The sequence below is a fragment of the Drosophila santomea genome, chromosome 3L (assembly GCF_016746245.2).
Source record: "Drosophila santomea strain STO CAGO 1482 chromosome 3L, Prin_Dsan_1.1, whole genome shotgun sequence".
Classification (NCBI taxonomy): Eukaryota; Metazoa; Arthropoda; class Insecta; order Diptera; family Drosophilidae; genus Drosophila; species Drosophila santomea.
This window is the reverse complement of record NC_053018.2, coordinates 21,133,044-21,146,940: the sequence shown is the minus strand read 5'-3', so window position 1 is coordinate 21,146,940 and position 13,897 is coordinate 21,133,044. Positions and strand designations below refer to the sequence as shown.

At 42.3% G+C, this 13,897-nt stretch overlaps 2 protein-coding genes across 5 annotated transcripts in view; one reads left to right on the top strand and one right to left on the bottom strand.

Annotated features, from left to right (window-relative positions):
- Positions 1–13,897, bottom strand: part of LOC120448841 — a 76,476-nt gene that overhangs the window by 45,620 nt on the left and 16,959 nt on the right. For 2 of the 3 annotated variants that reach the window (XR_005616149.2, XM_039631042.2), the window contains exons 1-4: positions 8,372–8,564; positions 7,850–8,120; positions 7,386–7,522; positions 3,447–3,572 (exon numbers count right to left, since the gene is read on the bottom strand). Coding sequence is in view for 2 of the 3 variants with exons in the window: in XM_039631042.2 (XP_039486976.1) it covers positions 3,447–3,572; positions 7,386–7,522; positions 7,850–8,120 (534 nt within the window). In the remaining variant the exon portion in view is untranslated. Of the gene's footprint in view, positions 1–3,446; positions 3,573–7,385; positions 7,523–7,849; positions 8,121–8,371; positions 8,565–13,897 lie in introns of those variants that run through there. The other variant, XM_039631043.2, reaches the window with a different exon arrangement.
- On the top strand, positions 10,023–12,384 carry LOC120448842. Of its 2 annotated transcripts, none has more exons than XM_044006030.1 (2): positions 10,023–10,219; positions 10,285–12,384. In XM_044006030.1, the coding sequence occupies exons 1-2, from the start codon at positions 10,086–10,088 to the stop codon at positions 12,272–12,274; spliced, it is 2,124 nt and encodes a 707-aa protein (XP_043861965.1). In that variant the 5' UTR covers positions 10,023–10,085; the 3' UTR covers positions 12,275–12,384. The 2 variants fall into 2 exon arrangements, with proteins under 2 accessions (XP_043861965.1, XP_039486981.2); XM_039631047.2 differs by having other exon boundaries at positions 10,025–10,231.

Below are 13,897 nucleotides of genomic sequence, written 5' to 3'. Positions count from 1 at the left end.
AACACTGGCCGACTGTCTGCGCGTTCTGTTTGATTTATAGTAATTTAAAGCATTTGGCATATTACAAGTAAATAACTTAACCGTGAAGGCTTTTCATTTGCAACACAAATGCTGAGGGGATAGGCCAATAAATTACAAAAAATATATTCTAAACTCAGCAAAACCTTGAGTTATGTTCTTAGCTCTCAGCCAAGGCAGAGATGTTAAGCCGCATATATACATACATACGTATATACTGGACTAACCAATAAAAACTATAGACAAGCTGAGACAGGACCAAGCTGCCTGCACTCCTCCGGTTGTTGTCCTTGAGTGGGACGAGGAGCCGAGGGTCAGGATGTTATGATTGTCAAATATTGAGTCATTTGGCCAAGCTGCTCTCGCAAGGACACCCAAGGATAACAGCTTCCTCCTCCGCAGTCCGCCTGAATTTGTTGCCTCTGTTGATTTAGGTTAATACGTTTATGCATAAACTTTATTATTTATGATTAACAATATTATACAAAAGGTCCAGCGGGAGTTTTAGCCGGGCAGAAATGAGGATTTGGATTCAACTAACGAGATACCGAGTAAAACTGGCTTTGCAAGTAATAGGAATTTTGTTTTTGGTTAATGGATATACAATAATCAAAATATACATGTACATATGTGTGTCGAAGAACTGAGTTTAAAGAGTTTACCCCTATACAAATTCACTTTAAGGAGCTTAAAATTTACCTCTACCTAAGAACTGCGGGAGATTGTTTGCTGAATTATTAAAAATAATTCCGAAAAGGTCAAGATAAGGACAGCCCAGTTTCACTCCCCCTTTGGCCTGCTACAAAATGCATGAGACAGAATGTCCAACTAAATTGAATAAATGATTAAACCGAAACTTCAGACTCTCGACACGGGGTGCTGGTCCTGAACCTGGGTAAATCATATATAACCGTATATGTGGGAAAGGCAGCGGATATAAATTTTCCATTTCGGTCAAGAATTTATGTGGCCAGGCCATGACACGCATTATTTATACAGATCTGAGGGCCAGGGGCTTACAAAACCGCGTCAGCAGTTAAAATTGCCTCTACTGGAAAAAACCGCTTCGATGGAAGTGGAGGTTTCGAAGGGGGAAACACAACACAAACCTGCGGTTAGTTACGAGTCTATATAGGACTGCAACTACAACAATGAACAATGCACGGGCAGCGGCAAAAAATTGAAAATATTTAACTGAATTTTTAAACCTAGAGCAAGGCCAAATTTAAAAAAAAAATATATAGCCCACACAAATGCCGGACTTGCGTAACGAATGAGTAAATGCCCTTATAAAGTGAAGAAAAGTTTCACCAGATAATAACTACAATTGGGGACTGATTTTAAGGCTGAATCCCTAAAAATGCTTAGTAAAAATATTTATTGTAACTTTTTCTTTAAAGTTACATTGACATTGTGATAAATTTGTTTATTAACTGGTGTTAGTTAACTATAAATATGTTTTTAGTTTCATTACCAATTTTTTGATTAGTATATTACTATAATTTTTTTTGCTGCATCAATTAATAGGCATTTAAAAAACAAGAACCCCCTTTTAATTTAAGAGCATTAATGCAATTACACTTACCCTCTGCGAGCGTATGAAAACCGATGCTGCCGGAAAATGCAGCGGCAGGAAAAACTAGATGCATGCCTGTTAGCCAACCCCTCCCGCACGCCCATGTCCTTACGGAAATCCCTCAACTCCGTACACATGTCAAGCGCCAAATGAAACCTCAACAGGACAGCCCAGGAGTGCCTGCGATGGCTGCACTGGATGGCTATTCCATATCCCTTAGTCGAGCGCCGTTTTTCAGTTTTTGGGAACGAGCCCCGCAAAATGTCAGCGAACGCCCCACGCTTGTTTAAATTTATTGTTGCACAAAGCGACCGGCAGATACAGAAGGCCGGCGGAAAAAGTCCGGGATTCGGGGCCTACGTAGCTAAACTAATAGAGGTTTATGGGTTTCCAACAGTCGCACAGGAGGCGGAAAGGCTCTTTATACCGAGCGACGGAAAATGAAACCAATGAGAATATACAGTCCCGGTAAACAGGAAGGAACTATGGGAGGATGTAGGAAATTCTAATAAAAATTTTAGGTAATGTCTGTAGTTATGGAAGGAATAGGAAGTAGAGTGAAGTTAGAGGAGGGACTAATGACTACTTCTATCTACAAGTAGTTACATATGTAGTACAAGAAAAGAATTCTTATCTATAATTTTAATGAATTACTATAGTTATAATAAATAATACTGGTTCAACTCGTTTCACTTTTTGTATGCATCAGCATATTTTCTCCCATAGACGATTACAAAATGTATAGCTGTTATTTTGTAGACACATTTAAAACGATACGTAAAATAACAATTCCAGGTGTTTTAATTTTTACAGAACATCCTGCTGACCACTTCCTATTGCAAACTCATCTTAAGACGGAGGATTATGTGAACTTGCACATCTCAATTGGCATTTGTCTTTCAGCACTTCTGTGCGAATATTTTATTAAATCCCCAAATTAAAACAGCTCTGGGGGGCTTTGGAAGAATAGAAGTAAAGCGAGCAGTCCGTCTGGGCTTTATCAAAAGCGATTCAAGCAGGGCCAGTCAACCCGAAACCCAGATAAAGATACCGAGGCAGAAACGCAAACTAAAACAAAAACTGAGACACAACCGGATACATTTGCGAAGCGGAGGGGCGTTCAAACATATTGCACAAGTCAATTACAGGGATTTATTGAGCTCTTTCGTACATTTTATTTAGCCAGGATTTTGGTTTTACCATTACAAGGGCGAGAACAGCAGCACAGCACTAGTCACCATCTAGTTTCGAAACGTGTCCGCAAAATTTGCGATAAAAATATACACCACGCACACAGATCCACTTGCGGAGCCAGAGCCCTGGTACATGTTAAATAGTTTTCCTTTTCGGCCCGGAGAAGGGCAAATGGATGTGACCCAACAACACTTACAGCTCTACACGACTACAGCACGCAAGCTCCCAATCCCAGGATCGGCAGGACACACACAGACACACAGGATATCAGGCAAAGAGACGCACACAGGCGCAGCATTCAATTCAATTTGCCGGGCTAATGTGGTATTTGTCAACAGAGAACCAAACAGAAAATTACAGAATTACTCGGACATTGATTGAATCGAACGACGGCGACAGCGCCAACGACGGCGACATCGAGGAAAGCTACCAATGATGACAAACCAAAGTCCTCGCCCAGATTTTCCAACCACCCAGCACCCATCACCCACCACCCACCACCCACAATCCATCGAATCCCACCACCACCCACTTGGGCATGAAATTATGGGTCCCAACGCAAGCAAATGGAGTGCAAGCTCCCGGACACAATTTCCCGCAAACTATTTTTATTATCACGTAACATGAATTTTAATAAATGGAATTCCAGCCCACTCACCTGCATGAAACCCTCGGGACATCCTGGCAACTCGCCCGTGGGACTGAGGTTTGTTTCATAACCATCCACATCCGTGTCGACCATGCCCTCGTCGAACCTTCCCACTGTAAAGCCATCAAAGATGATCTAAAGGAATCGAAATGAAAATTGTAATAATCTTGTGAAAGTGGTAGTAAAATATTCAGGTCACTGGTACCTAAAACAAGTCATAAGTTTTCAATTCCTTATAAAAATATAATAAATGACGCAAACTGATGGTTTTAAATGAGTTCAAGCTGGAGATTTCTGAACTCACTATACCAATGTCGTTTCAAAATAAATTTATTTATTTATTTATTAATTATAACTCATATTATAAGTTCAGAATATTTTTAAAAGTTAGATTAAACTTATTTTATTATACGGCATTTTATGTATATTCGTTTTTATGCAAATTCATTGTTTTGTATATTCATTTCTATGTATATTCATTTCTATGTACATATATTCATCCAAAACTTATTCTAAATCCTTTAGAGCACAGCTTAGCCCGGAATTTCAGGGTACTAACACTATATTTTATATTTGCTTAACGCTATGCAAATGAAACTCCATTTGCGAATAATGTAGGGAACAGCACAACGCCCACTGTTTGCATATTTGATTGGCCATAAAAAAGATAATACCGCATTCACACTGCCTTGAGAGGGAGTCAAGTCAAGGTCAAAGTAAGGAGGTTGTGAGGCAGAAAGTCAAGTGTCTAATCCTGTATGCAATATGTACATTATGTACTCGTGCGGCACATGTATTTTCTTAATAAAATATGCAAATAAATGCCTGAGTGTGTGTCGAAAATTGGAAAAGGAACTCCAATAAAGGGTTCGGCCTCGGTTTTCAGTTGGCTGCCACTTGCTTTTCATTTGGCCGAATTTCCCAACACCTACGCACACGAAGAGATTTTCACTTCCAATTTGAAATATTAAACAAAGGCAAAAGTGGCAGCGAGCAAAATGAGGGAGGGAAATCCACATCGCACATGGCATTTGTGGCTTCATTAGAAGCGGCGACTGAACGACAGAGGAAATTCTGTGAAAAACTTTTGCATCTGGAAGTTTGCTATGGACTTCAACGTAGACTTCCCGCTCCGGAAATTCTCCTGGGCAAATGGGGAAGCATAATTTATGTGTAGTGCATGCTATTTAAGGAGTTCTCTCATGTTTTAATGTTTTTTTCTCTCGAACTTTTTTGGTCTTCGACGTGACAAGCTGGGAAACTTTAAGGACTTTAAGGAAAACTTAGTTACTGCTTTAACAGACACTTTAAGTAGTGGTCAGTGGTGTTATTTTCGATTTCTTGGCAGCAGTAAATTAGGTCTCAGCTTAAAATATCACGAGCTCCACCACAGAAATACCAAAATGTCGCAAAATTCCAACAACTTAGTTTAACTGAGCAGTCGACAAAGGAGTAATATCATTTTCATTCTACTTGTCATACTAATTGGGCATGAAAATACAACAAAATGGAAAATAATAAGCGCACATTTAAAAATTTCTATGAAAATAAAAGGAAAAACCTATTTGCAATACAACCAGTTTACAATGCAGGAATAAATAAGTGGCAGACTCATATTTTTATAAAAAAACTACTTGAATTATGAAATGCGTCTACCTTTTACCAGTAAAAATGTTCTCTTTGGTTGTTTTGTTGCATAAATTTTCCCGTCCATTAGAGGGCGTTCTAAACAAGGTTTAATTATAAAAAAGCTTCTGCTATCGGTCTTTTGATTACAGCTAACATATTCCAGAGTTTGGGTTAAGGTATTTCCATTAAAAATTAGCCCATGGGTGCATGGCTGAGTCCCAGGCAATTTAAACTTCTCCCTTCCGCGAAGTTCAGGGACTCCGGCTGACAATCATCAATCAATATGTACAAACAGACAGTCCGGACAACATCGCATCCTTCCATCGAATCCTCTCCCGCGCCAATGTCTAACATTATTATTTCAAGCAATTTCCCACACAGACGCACCCGTGTGAGAACCAAAAATATATGAAAGTCGAAGGGAAAGCGGAAAAACGGGAAGCCTCGGAAAGCCAACCGCATGATTTATATGCCACGATGAAGGGGCGAAAAAAAATGTACACTGAACTACACATTCATAGAGCGGGTGTTAGTTTTTAAAGTATTGAAATAACATGTATAATAAACTATTAAAATAAGGAAAAAATAATCTCTATGGTTTTATAACTAACAATATAGAAGGTAAGTGACAATTAGGTAAGGTAGCAAACTGAAAGTTCTGATGGAATCTCACAAGACTGTTTTAGGTGTATCCACGAATTCTGCGAATTCGGCAACACAAAATAAAAAGTTATAACTTATGCATGACAGATTTGTGCAAGGTGCAAAGCCCACGAAGGAACATTTTGCATACATCATTCCACATTTGCTCACATTCTCGTATATATGCATATAGGTATGTATATATGGATGGGCGAGACTCCCAAGCGGATTGGGGAAATTTAAGAAGCAAATGGGACGTCCTGGGAGCTGGGGGACAGATTTGCTGACTACCACTTCCTGGGACTCAACTGCTCATTGCGATGTTTACGCAAATTGCAGGGGAAATCAATTATTTTCAAAATTGAAATTGACGTTTCTCTGACAGCTCGCCAAAAATGTTTTGAAGCGTGTCTAATTTCATTGTCAACGTGGGTGTTTCCACTTCTCTTGAGCCGCTCGATTTGTTTGCTTATTTCTGCGCCTGCCTCCAGCATCTCTGGCCCCCTTCTGGATTCTATTTTCTGTTTCTATTCTGGGGGTGCCCAAAGGCATTTTAAAGATCTCCGTACCATTTAAGAGGCAGGCGGCATGGCCGGGATTCAACTGCAATCGCTGGAAGTCCTAATTAAGCACGCCCCAAATGCCAGTGCCACCAAAAATGTCAGGAGATATGCCGCCAAGGCGAGAAATGGAGACATTCTGCTTAAAAAGCACGAACGGAGTGTGGTGAATGCGACCATAGGATATACGTGTATTCAGGATACCCTGGTGGCTCGGAGAATATTACTGGAAGAACGATATCTTTGCCTGCTCAGTCCGTTCATACATTAGTGATTTATGTATTGCCAAATATTATGAAATTGGTATGAGAAAGTACCTTCTCTATTCCTATCAGCCCCGACTGTACAGGTCACTCCCCAACACAGAACCCATATACCTTGTCCCGATGGCGGACACATAAAGCCCCTCGTGTGATATGTGCGAATCGGATTGCCATTGTTGGGAGGGGGTGTGTCTCGGAATACTTCACGGCGGTGCATTTGTGCGTGTCGCTGTCTGCTGGCAGTGTGTGTGTGTGTGTGCTGGTTCCCGTCGGAGTAAACTCCTCCTGCAGGACACCCTCAATCTGGCTTCTGCCCTCACGAGGGCATGTGTATGTGTGCATTGCACTTTTATTTCGCTGACGCACGGCTAATCTTTGAGCTACGGCGCACTAAAGCCAACAAACGGACAACGGACAAAGGACGACGCACAGTGTACAGTGGACTACAACACGAACTGGACAAACACTTTACTCTTATTCCACACCATCAGTGATGCGAAGGTACCATCTCTTCCTTTTTAAACTAGGTGCACAAGAATTTCTTTCTTTATAGTTCATTACTTTCAAGCAAAACAATACTAAGCTTATCTTAAACCGCAATCCTTGATTTATTTTTAATTTCCGTACATTTTTTCTATAAACTTGACAATGGAGTTGAAACTGTTTGATCGCCTGAACTGAAGTTTTTTTTCTTGTACTTGGACAATAATTCAGGAAAATATATAAAGAAATAGAAAGTGGTTGAGTATATGAAGTACTTAGTAAATAAATCCATCGACTGCATTTAGGTACCAGTGCATTGTCCTTTCCCATCACTGTCCAACACCCCGAACTGCCCACCACCTCCTACTCACCTGAACAATGTCGCCTTGGTCATGACCGGATGCTGTGAATGTCAAGTGACAGAGGAAGGGCAATTTATTCCACTGTGGCGTTGGCACTTTTATGGCATAGGTGCGTCCGATATCGCCATAATATGTACGATTGCAGACTGCGGGGGTCGGAAAAGATGAACGTGAATTCGGGGTAAACTGGGGGGGTAAGCAGAGTAAACAATCGAATGTGCAATACTTTTTTATATTTTCTTTAACTGATAGTTAACTGACACAGAATGCACAACTCATCCGCAGTGTTGTCTATAAATATTTTATTTTTTGTGCTTATAGATGGAGTTCCAGCTAAGCTGCCTCTAAAAATTGAATATATACAGTTTGTCAGCGCAAACATTGTTTCATAAGTTCACTCCCTCGATTGTTTACTGTACTCTTCGCCACTCCTCCCGACGGAGAGGCGACGACAGCTGGCAGCATTCACTCACCGGAGCAATGTTTGGGCTCATCGCTGCCATCGGCGCAATCGCTGCGTCCGTCGCAGTATTTGTCCAGGGGCACGCAGATGGTGCCGCTGTTCCCGCTGCCCTTGCAGGAGAACTCGGAGACGCGGCAGGCGAGTCCCAGGGTGGTGGCCAGCAGGACGACCAGGAGCGCCGGCAGAAGGAGCTGCAGCTCCACCAGCCGCTGCAGCGGAGATGAAGATGAAGCGCACAACCGATGATGGCAGTGTTTGTGACGTCTCCCCATCCTGGGCATCTGAAACGGGAGTGGGTGGAAGGGCGGCGGAGAAGGAGATTAGTTGAGTCAACAAATTGTCAGGTGATGTGCTGGAATCAAAGGGCTCCTGTCAACCGGAAAATGAGATGGCGGTGCGTCGGAGGAAACGACCGCCAGCTGACCTAGATGAGTGGTGCGAATTTGAACAGACAGGGGGTTGTTCACCCCGTCAGCTGGCCACGCGGATCAGGAAGCAAACAAACGATAACGATGGAGTTGCGAGTGTTTACCCTTTAAGTTGCAAAGTTCACTAGTTTGGAGTACAAATGTTAACGCGAGTGCCTGTAGCATCTAGCATCGTGCGCAATCAATGGATAGGACACTATTTCGTTACATATCCTTTTTACTTTGGCATTGCTACATTTCCGCTTTAAAGTCAGATCAAAATAAATATATAGTAAAGGGAACCGAATTATATTTGTGTTAAATTTTTTTAAAAATGACATAATAAGAAAGCAGTTACAGGGGTTTCAATACAATCAAAATAGGGCTTGTGGGTTTGCAATCTTATTTAAATAGATTTCTTTTCCCTTTGCAGAGGGAAGCCTTAGGTATTCCCTTACCTGGCTTCGCTTTACATTCTTTGTCTCTGTTTTATCCATCTTTTATCTCTTCGAGCTGCCCCACGAGGCCTTCTCATTTTTTGCAATTCCTGTTTGGCCCCCAGCTAATTATTTTAGCTTCAGTTGGGATATCCTTTCTCGGCCACTTGTAAGTTGCTGAAACAACAGGACAAAACAGGGCGGAAAACGCTTGGCTCAGATTCAGACCTTCAGTCCTTTAGTCCTTTAGTCGTGCGGTCCCCGAGCAACGGACGCTCCCCAGTTTCTTGGGCTAAGTAACTGAAAGTGTCCTGGTTGGCATTACCTACACTCCTTAACCCCGCCGACTCACACACTCACACGAGTGTGTAGATGGCAGGCGGTCCGCAGAGGGAAGACACAATTATAGCATAAGTCGAGCGGGAAACATATTGACAGGAGGAAGCCACGAGGGTCCGACTTAGAAGAAGGGGCTGGGAAAAAGGGGAGCGAAGCGTTATGAGTGTTTTCCCGTTTGGCACGCGTCGCTTTTCCCCCGGACCCCCTTCTTTCACAGACGCTGGATTGTCATGGCACATTATTATGCTTTATTTCCGTGCACCGTCTTCGTTGCGTTGTTTTTATAAAAAGGTCGTCAAATCTGTCAGTACACGCTTCTTATTGTTTAATGCATTCGCTCCTCTTCCCATCACTCTTTTTAATTAAATTTTAGTTTTCAGAACTACAACGAGATTTAAAGTTTTGAGATAAAGATTTTGCTCAAGTAAAAAAAAAGTGTACAGTGACAAGTCGTAGCTTGCAGTAATTATATATTAAAACAAGAAAGAACGCTATAGTCGTGTTCCCCGACTATCTGATACCCGTTACTCAGCTAGTGAAAGTGCGAAGGAGGGTCTTCAGCACTGACAATTTTTGACGGTTTGTGGGCGTTAGAATCGACAAACTTGCGCTGCGTATTTGTCTCTGGAGTCTGTATGCTTAATCGCAACTTTCTAGCCTTTGTAGTTCCTAGATCTCGACGTTCATACGGACAAACAGACGGACAGACGGACGGACAGACGGATATGGCCAGATTGACTTGGCTATTGATCCTGATCAAGAATATATATACTTTATATGGTCGAAAACGCTTCCTTCTGCCCGTTACATACATTTCAACGAATCTAGTATACCCTTTTACTCTACGAGTAACGGGTATAAAAACCTAACCCAATAGAAACAATCTATGATACAAATTGTATTTTAAATAGTTCAATCATTTTCACAACGATAATATACAATTCCGATGTTGTTACCGATGGGCTATATTTCAAACATAACTTAAGGTTGCCACCCATAGAGTTGTAGAGTGCGTGGAAAAATTTGTCAACTAAAAATTCAGTACGATTAAATTTCTAACAAAATGTCACGTCGTTCTTTATTCGATGTAGATGATGACCAACAGTTTCGTAAAATGGCCAGCGGTGATGCGGTAAACTATCCAAAGAAAAAGAGCACAGAACCCATCTACAATCAAGATGGCTCCGATAACAAAAGGTCGTTCTCCAGGTAAGAACTTTAAAAAACAGTCATATTTAATATAAAGTTAATTTTGTATTCAGCGCCTTTCGAGCCGTGAATGAAACGCACCCAAACCCCATACCCTCCAAGGTCCGCATCGACAATGTTGTTCAGGACTTTGGACTTGAGGAGAATCCTGATCCCAAAAACAGGCAAATGCCACAACCAAGTTCATCAAGGAATGTCAAGAGTCGACGAAGGCCCAACGAACGAAAAATATCTCCAGATGTGCGTCAAACTGTTCCAAAACCTACCGTCGGTACAGAACCCTCACCGCTAATGGAATCGGTTGAGACCGTGGTGGATGAGCATGATACAGATATGCCGTCGTCAGAGGATATTTGGAAAAGCTTTATGGATGTGAAGAATGGGCTTATAAAGCCCTCGGAAGCAGTATGGCCTTTGTGTTGCATGGCGAATTCGGAGGCTCCCAAAACTCCGCCTCCGAGTTTATCGGAATCTCCAAATTCCAACGAATTCCCCCCGAAAAGAGTTCGAGTTAACGAAAACCGAAATAAGAATACTTTTGAAACTGGTTTTGGGAGGAAAATCGGAGAAAATGAGCAACGGGTCTTGGATCAGTGGATAGAATCGGAGGGGCTCAACGGGTACCATAATGATAGAGAAGAATGGGATTCAAAGGGAAAGGTCGATAGTGAAGCCCAAAAGCCTCAAATTCTGGACAATGAAGATGTCGCCGTTGCTAACTATACCATTGGAATCGAAGAGGAGCGGGCCATCAAGGAATGGATAAAATCGGAGGGGCTCAACGAACCCCATAGTGATATAGAAGAGTTCGATATGTTATTAAGCCTAGCCAGAGAACATGAGAAGAATCGTGATCTTCTGTTGGAGTTACTAAAGCCCAAGGATCTTATCTCCCAGGAAAAGGATGTTTGGAAAAAGTTTTCTCCAAAGGTGTTCGAAATGCCGCAAAACCCTGATTCCGTAGAGCCTGAGTTGTGGAAACCCGCACCCAACGAAAAGGTTTCCGTTGAAAATATTCCAGAAAAGGAACAACAGAAAGCAACTGAATTCAATGTGGGAAAACCAGAAAAGCCAGTTATCCTCGAGGTCAAAGACATTAAACCATTACCGCCGAGGCCCGAGGATGAGGAAGCTATCCAGAGTTGGCTACAGCAATGCAGTGAAATCATTTACCAACAACTGCAAGTCCTCATATATGAGGACAGTTCCAACAATCCAACTGCTGCAGAACCATCGGAGACTGTTCGCCTCGAGGACTTCGAGTACATCCTTGACCAAAACATGACGGAGTTCAGGGACCCCCAAGCTAAGAGACTCCGCTTAAAGTGGAACCAGCAGTTTGGATCAAAGTCGCTGGAGAATTTGAGGCGATGTCTTCTGCTTCCGCCTCTGCCAGATCACTTAGACCAGTGCCTCCAGAGGATTAGAATCCTAAGGCGTCCCAACAAGCGCAAGGTCGTGGAATTGCGCATGCGCGTCGAAATGAATTTTTGCAAAATGTATTGCACACTGAGTATAAATAAGAAATTGAATCTGCAAAATACGGTTAGGAACCTAAGGAACGCCGTTTACAATGACGACATCGATGTGATCCAAGTCCGGTATGAGGCCACACAGATAGCCTGGATTTGGTCCGATGGCAGTGTTTTGATAATCAATGGAAGAGGCCATGAGATGCTTGCCGAAACACAAAGAGATTTGATGTTTAGGACCCTTGGGAAGGCGAACTTCAAAGCCGACTCCTCAAACAAGCTTCTTCATTTGCGTCTCATTTCCTGTGGCCACTTTCCATGGGGGATCTCTTTGCCGGAGTTCACTGCTTCAAGCGTTCTTTTTCCTGAGCCCCATATGAAGTATGTCTACTACGTGGACAAGGCAGTTCCCGGGGTGGCGGCCCGTGTTCATGAGACGGGAATGATCCAGGTGTTTGCCATGACCACGGGTGAGGCGGATAATATGCTGAAGAAACTGTACCTTCTTACGGCCAATCACCGCAAAGCCACCATAGACGTCATCAAAAAGGAACCAATGGACTACGACTGAACAAAAAAATCTTACTTACCAGTTAGAAACAGAATGATGTAAGCATGTCATCGATGTAAGCATTACTAGAATAGTAATTGTAATAAAGCTGAGAACCCTTTGGTAAACAATTCAATGGCTCAAAAATGGGTTCAATCATTATTATTTTATTCTTTAGAATGAATAGGCGTGGAAATCTTGCTCTGCTATCAGATACCCGTTGTTTTGCTAGTGATTAGATTTCAATTAAACATACTGCAGAATTGCTAAGCCAACTTCTCACTAGTATCAATATACCCTCTGCAAGGGTGTGCAAAGTAAGCCATATAACTATGTATCCTCCAAATATTTTCTGTCCCTTAAAGCAGTTTTACATTTTGTACTCATGCAAATTTCGTTTCCTTTCCTTGGCTTGAACATTTGTCTCAGTAGAAGTTAATTTTGTTTTTTTTTGCGGAAGAAGTGCCGCTTGAGACGTCGTCTTGGACTTGGACTTTCTTTCCCCTTTTAGTTGCTCCCGAGGTAGTGTTATTGTTGCTGTGGCTTTGGCTTTGGTTGGTGTCCTGCGCTGAAGTGTTTACAACACTTCCGGCGCATAATGAAAAACAAAAGGCTTAAAAGGGGATACACAAAGGATTTGAGCAATCAAGTGCGCTTTTGAGCACGCAGACCGATAACAGTTTTATTCACGCTCGCTTTTTCCAGCCTCTTATTTTCCTGGCACCTGCCATTTCGTTGAGGGCTAAGAAGAAAATGTGCTTTCGCCCTCAGTTTGTTTCAAAGTCATAACAATGCTGGGTTTTCAATATGCGCCCAAAGGAACCCACACGTATGCGCCATAAAGTCCTCCCATAAGGCAGGAAAAAAGGAAAAAGGGAAAAATAAGTAAGGAAACGGGGCATAAAACTTCAAGTAGTTGGGTCCAAATGTCTGCACGGCTTTAGCCAGCAACAACAATACGGCCCGAAAGGGTGGACACAGAAAAAAGAATTCCGAGCGGTCTGGCTTTTATGTCTAAAGTTTCACTTGAACGTCGAGCGCACACACGCAAGCACTCGGGTGAAGGGACATTTAAATTCTGCAGAGGAATGCACCTATGGGCTTAGGGGATTCCGGGCTCGGGGAATTTTAATTATAAGACTCTGCTGCCTTTCTAGCCCAAGAGCCACAAAAATACGAATTTCGCCCACTTAATTCAATGCATATTCGCCCAGCCTCCAGTTTGATTGAGCTTAAGAATGCACTTACAATCAGCTGTACATCGTGAATGAGGCAGTTCCTGAGCTAGAAGGATAATAATCAGAGATAAGGCAGGAGACGAAGGAAAGTCGTAAGATAATCGGATGCAGCTCCAGTCGCCCCTTAGGCCAAAAGGATGGCCAGGAAAAAACAGGCAAGCGGCTTGTAAGCCATTCCTCAGCCACATGCCTGCAAACAGGACCAACCAAGGCCAGAAAGCAGGCCAAAAGAGCCCGGAAGAAAGACAGGCAAGCAACAATAGAAGAAGCTCCAAGGAAGGGCCACCAAAAAGGCAACTTCCAGCATAATACATGAATAAATACAAGAAACAATAACACCAATAGTATTATTTACATGAAAAAATGTGCATCAACACAAAGCCTTATAATCAAGGTACTAAAGCCA

Bases quoted from the DNA above. Each gene is read 5' to 3' on its own strand.
- LOC120448842 (XM_039631047.2), top strand. From the start codon at position 10,086: ATGTCACGTCGTTCTTTATTCGATGTAGATGATGACCAACAGTTTCGT. The intron at 10,232-10,284 runs GTAAGAACTTTA...TTTTGTATTCAG, and splicing joins AACAAAAGGTCGTTCTCCAG to CGCCTTTCGAGCCGTGAATG.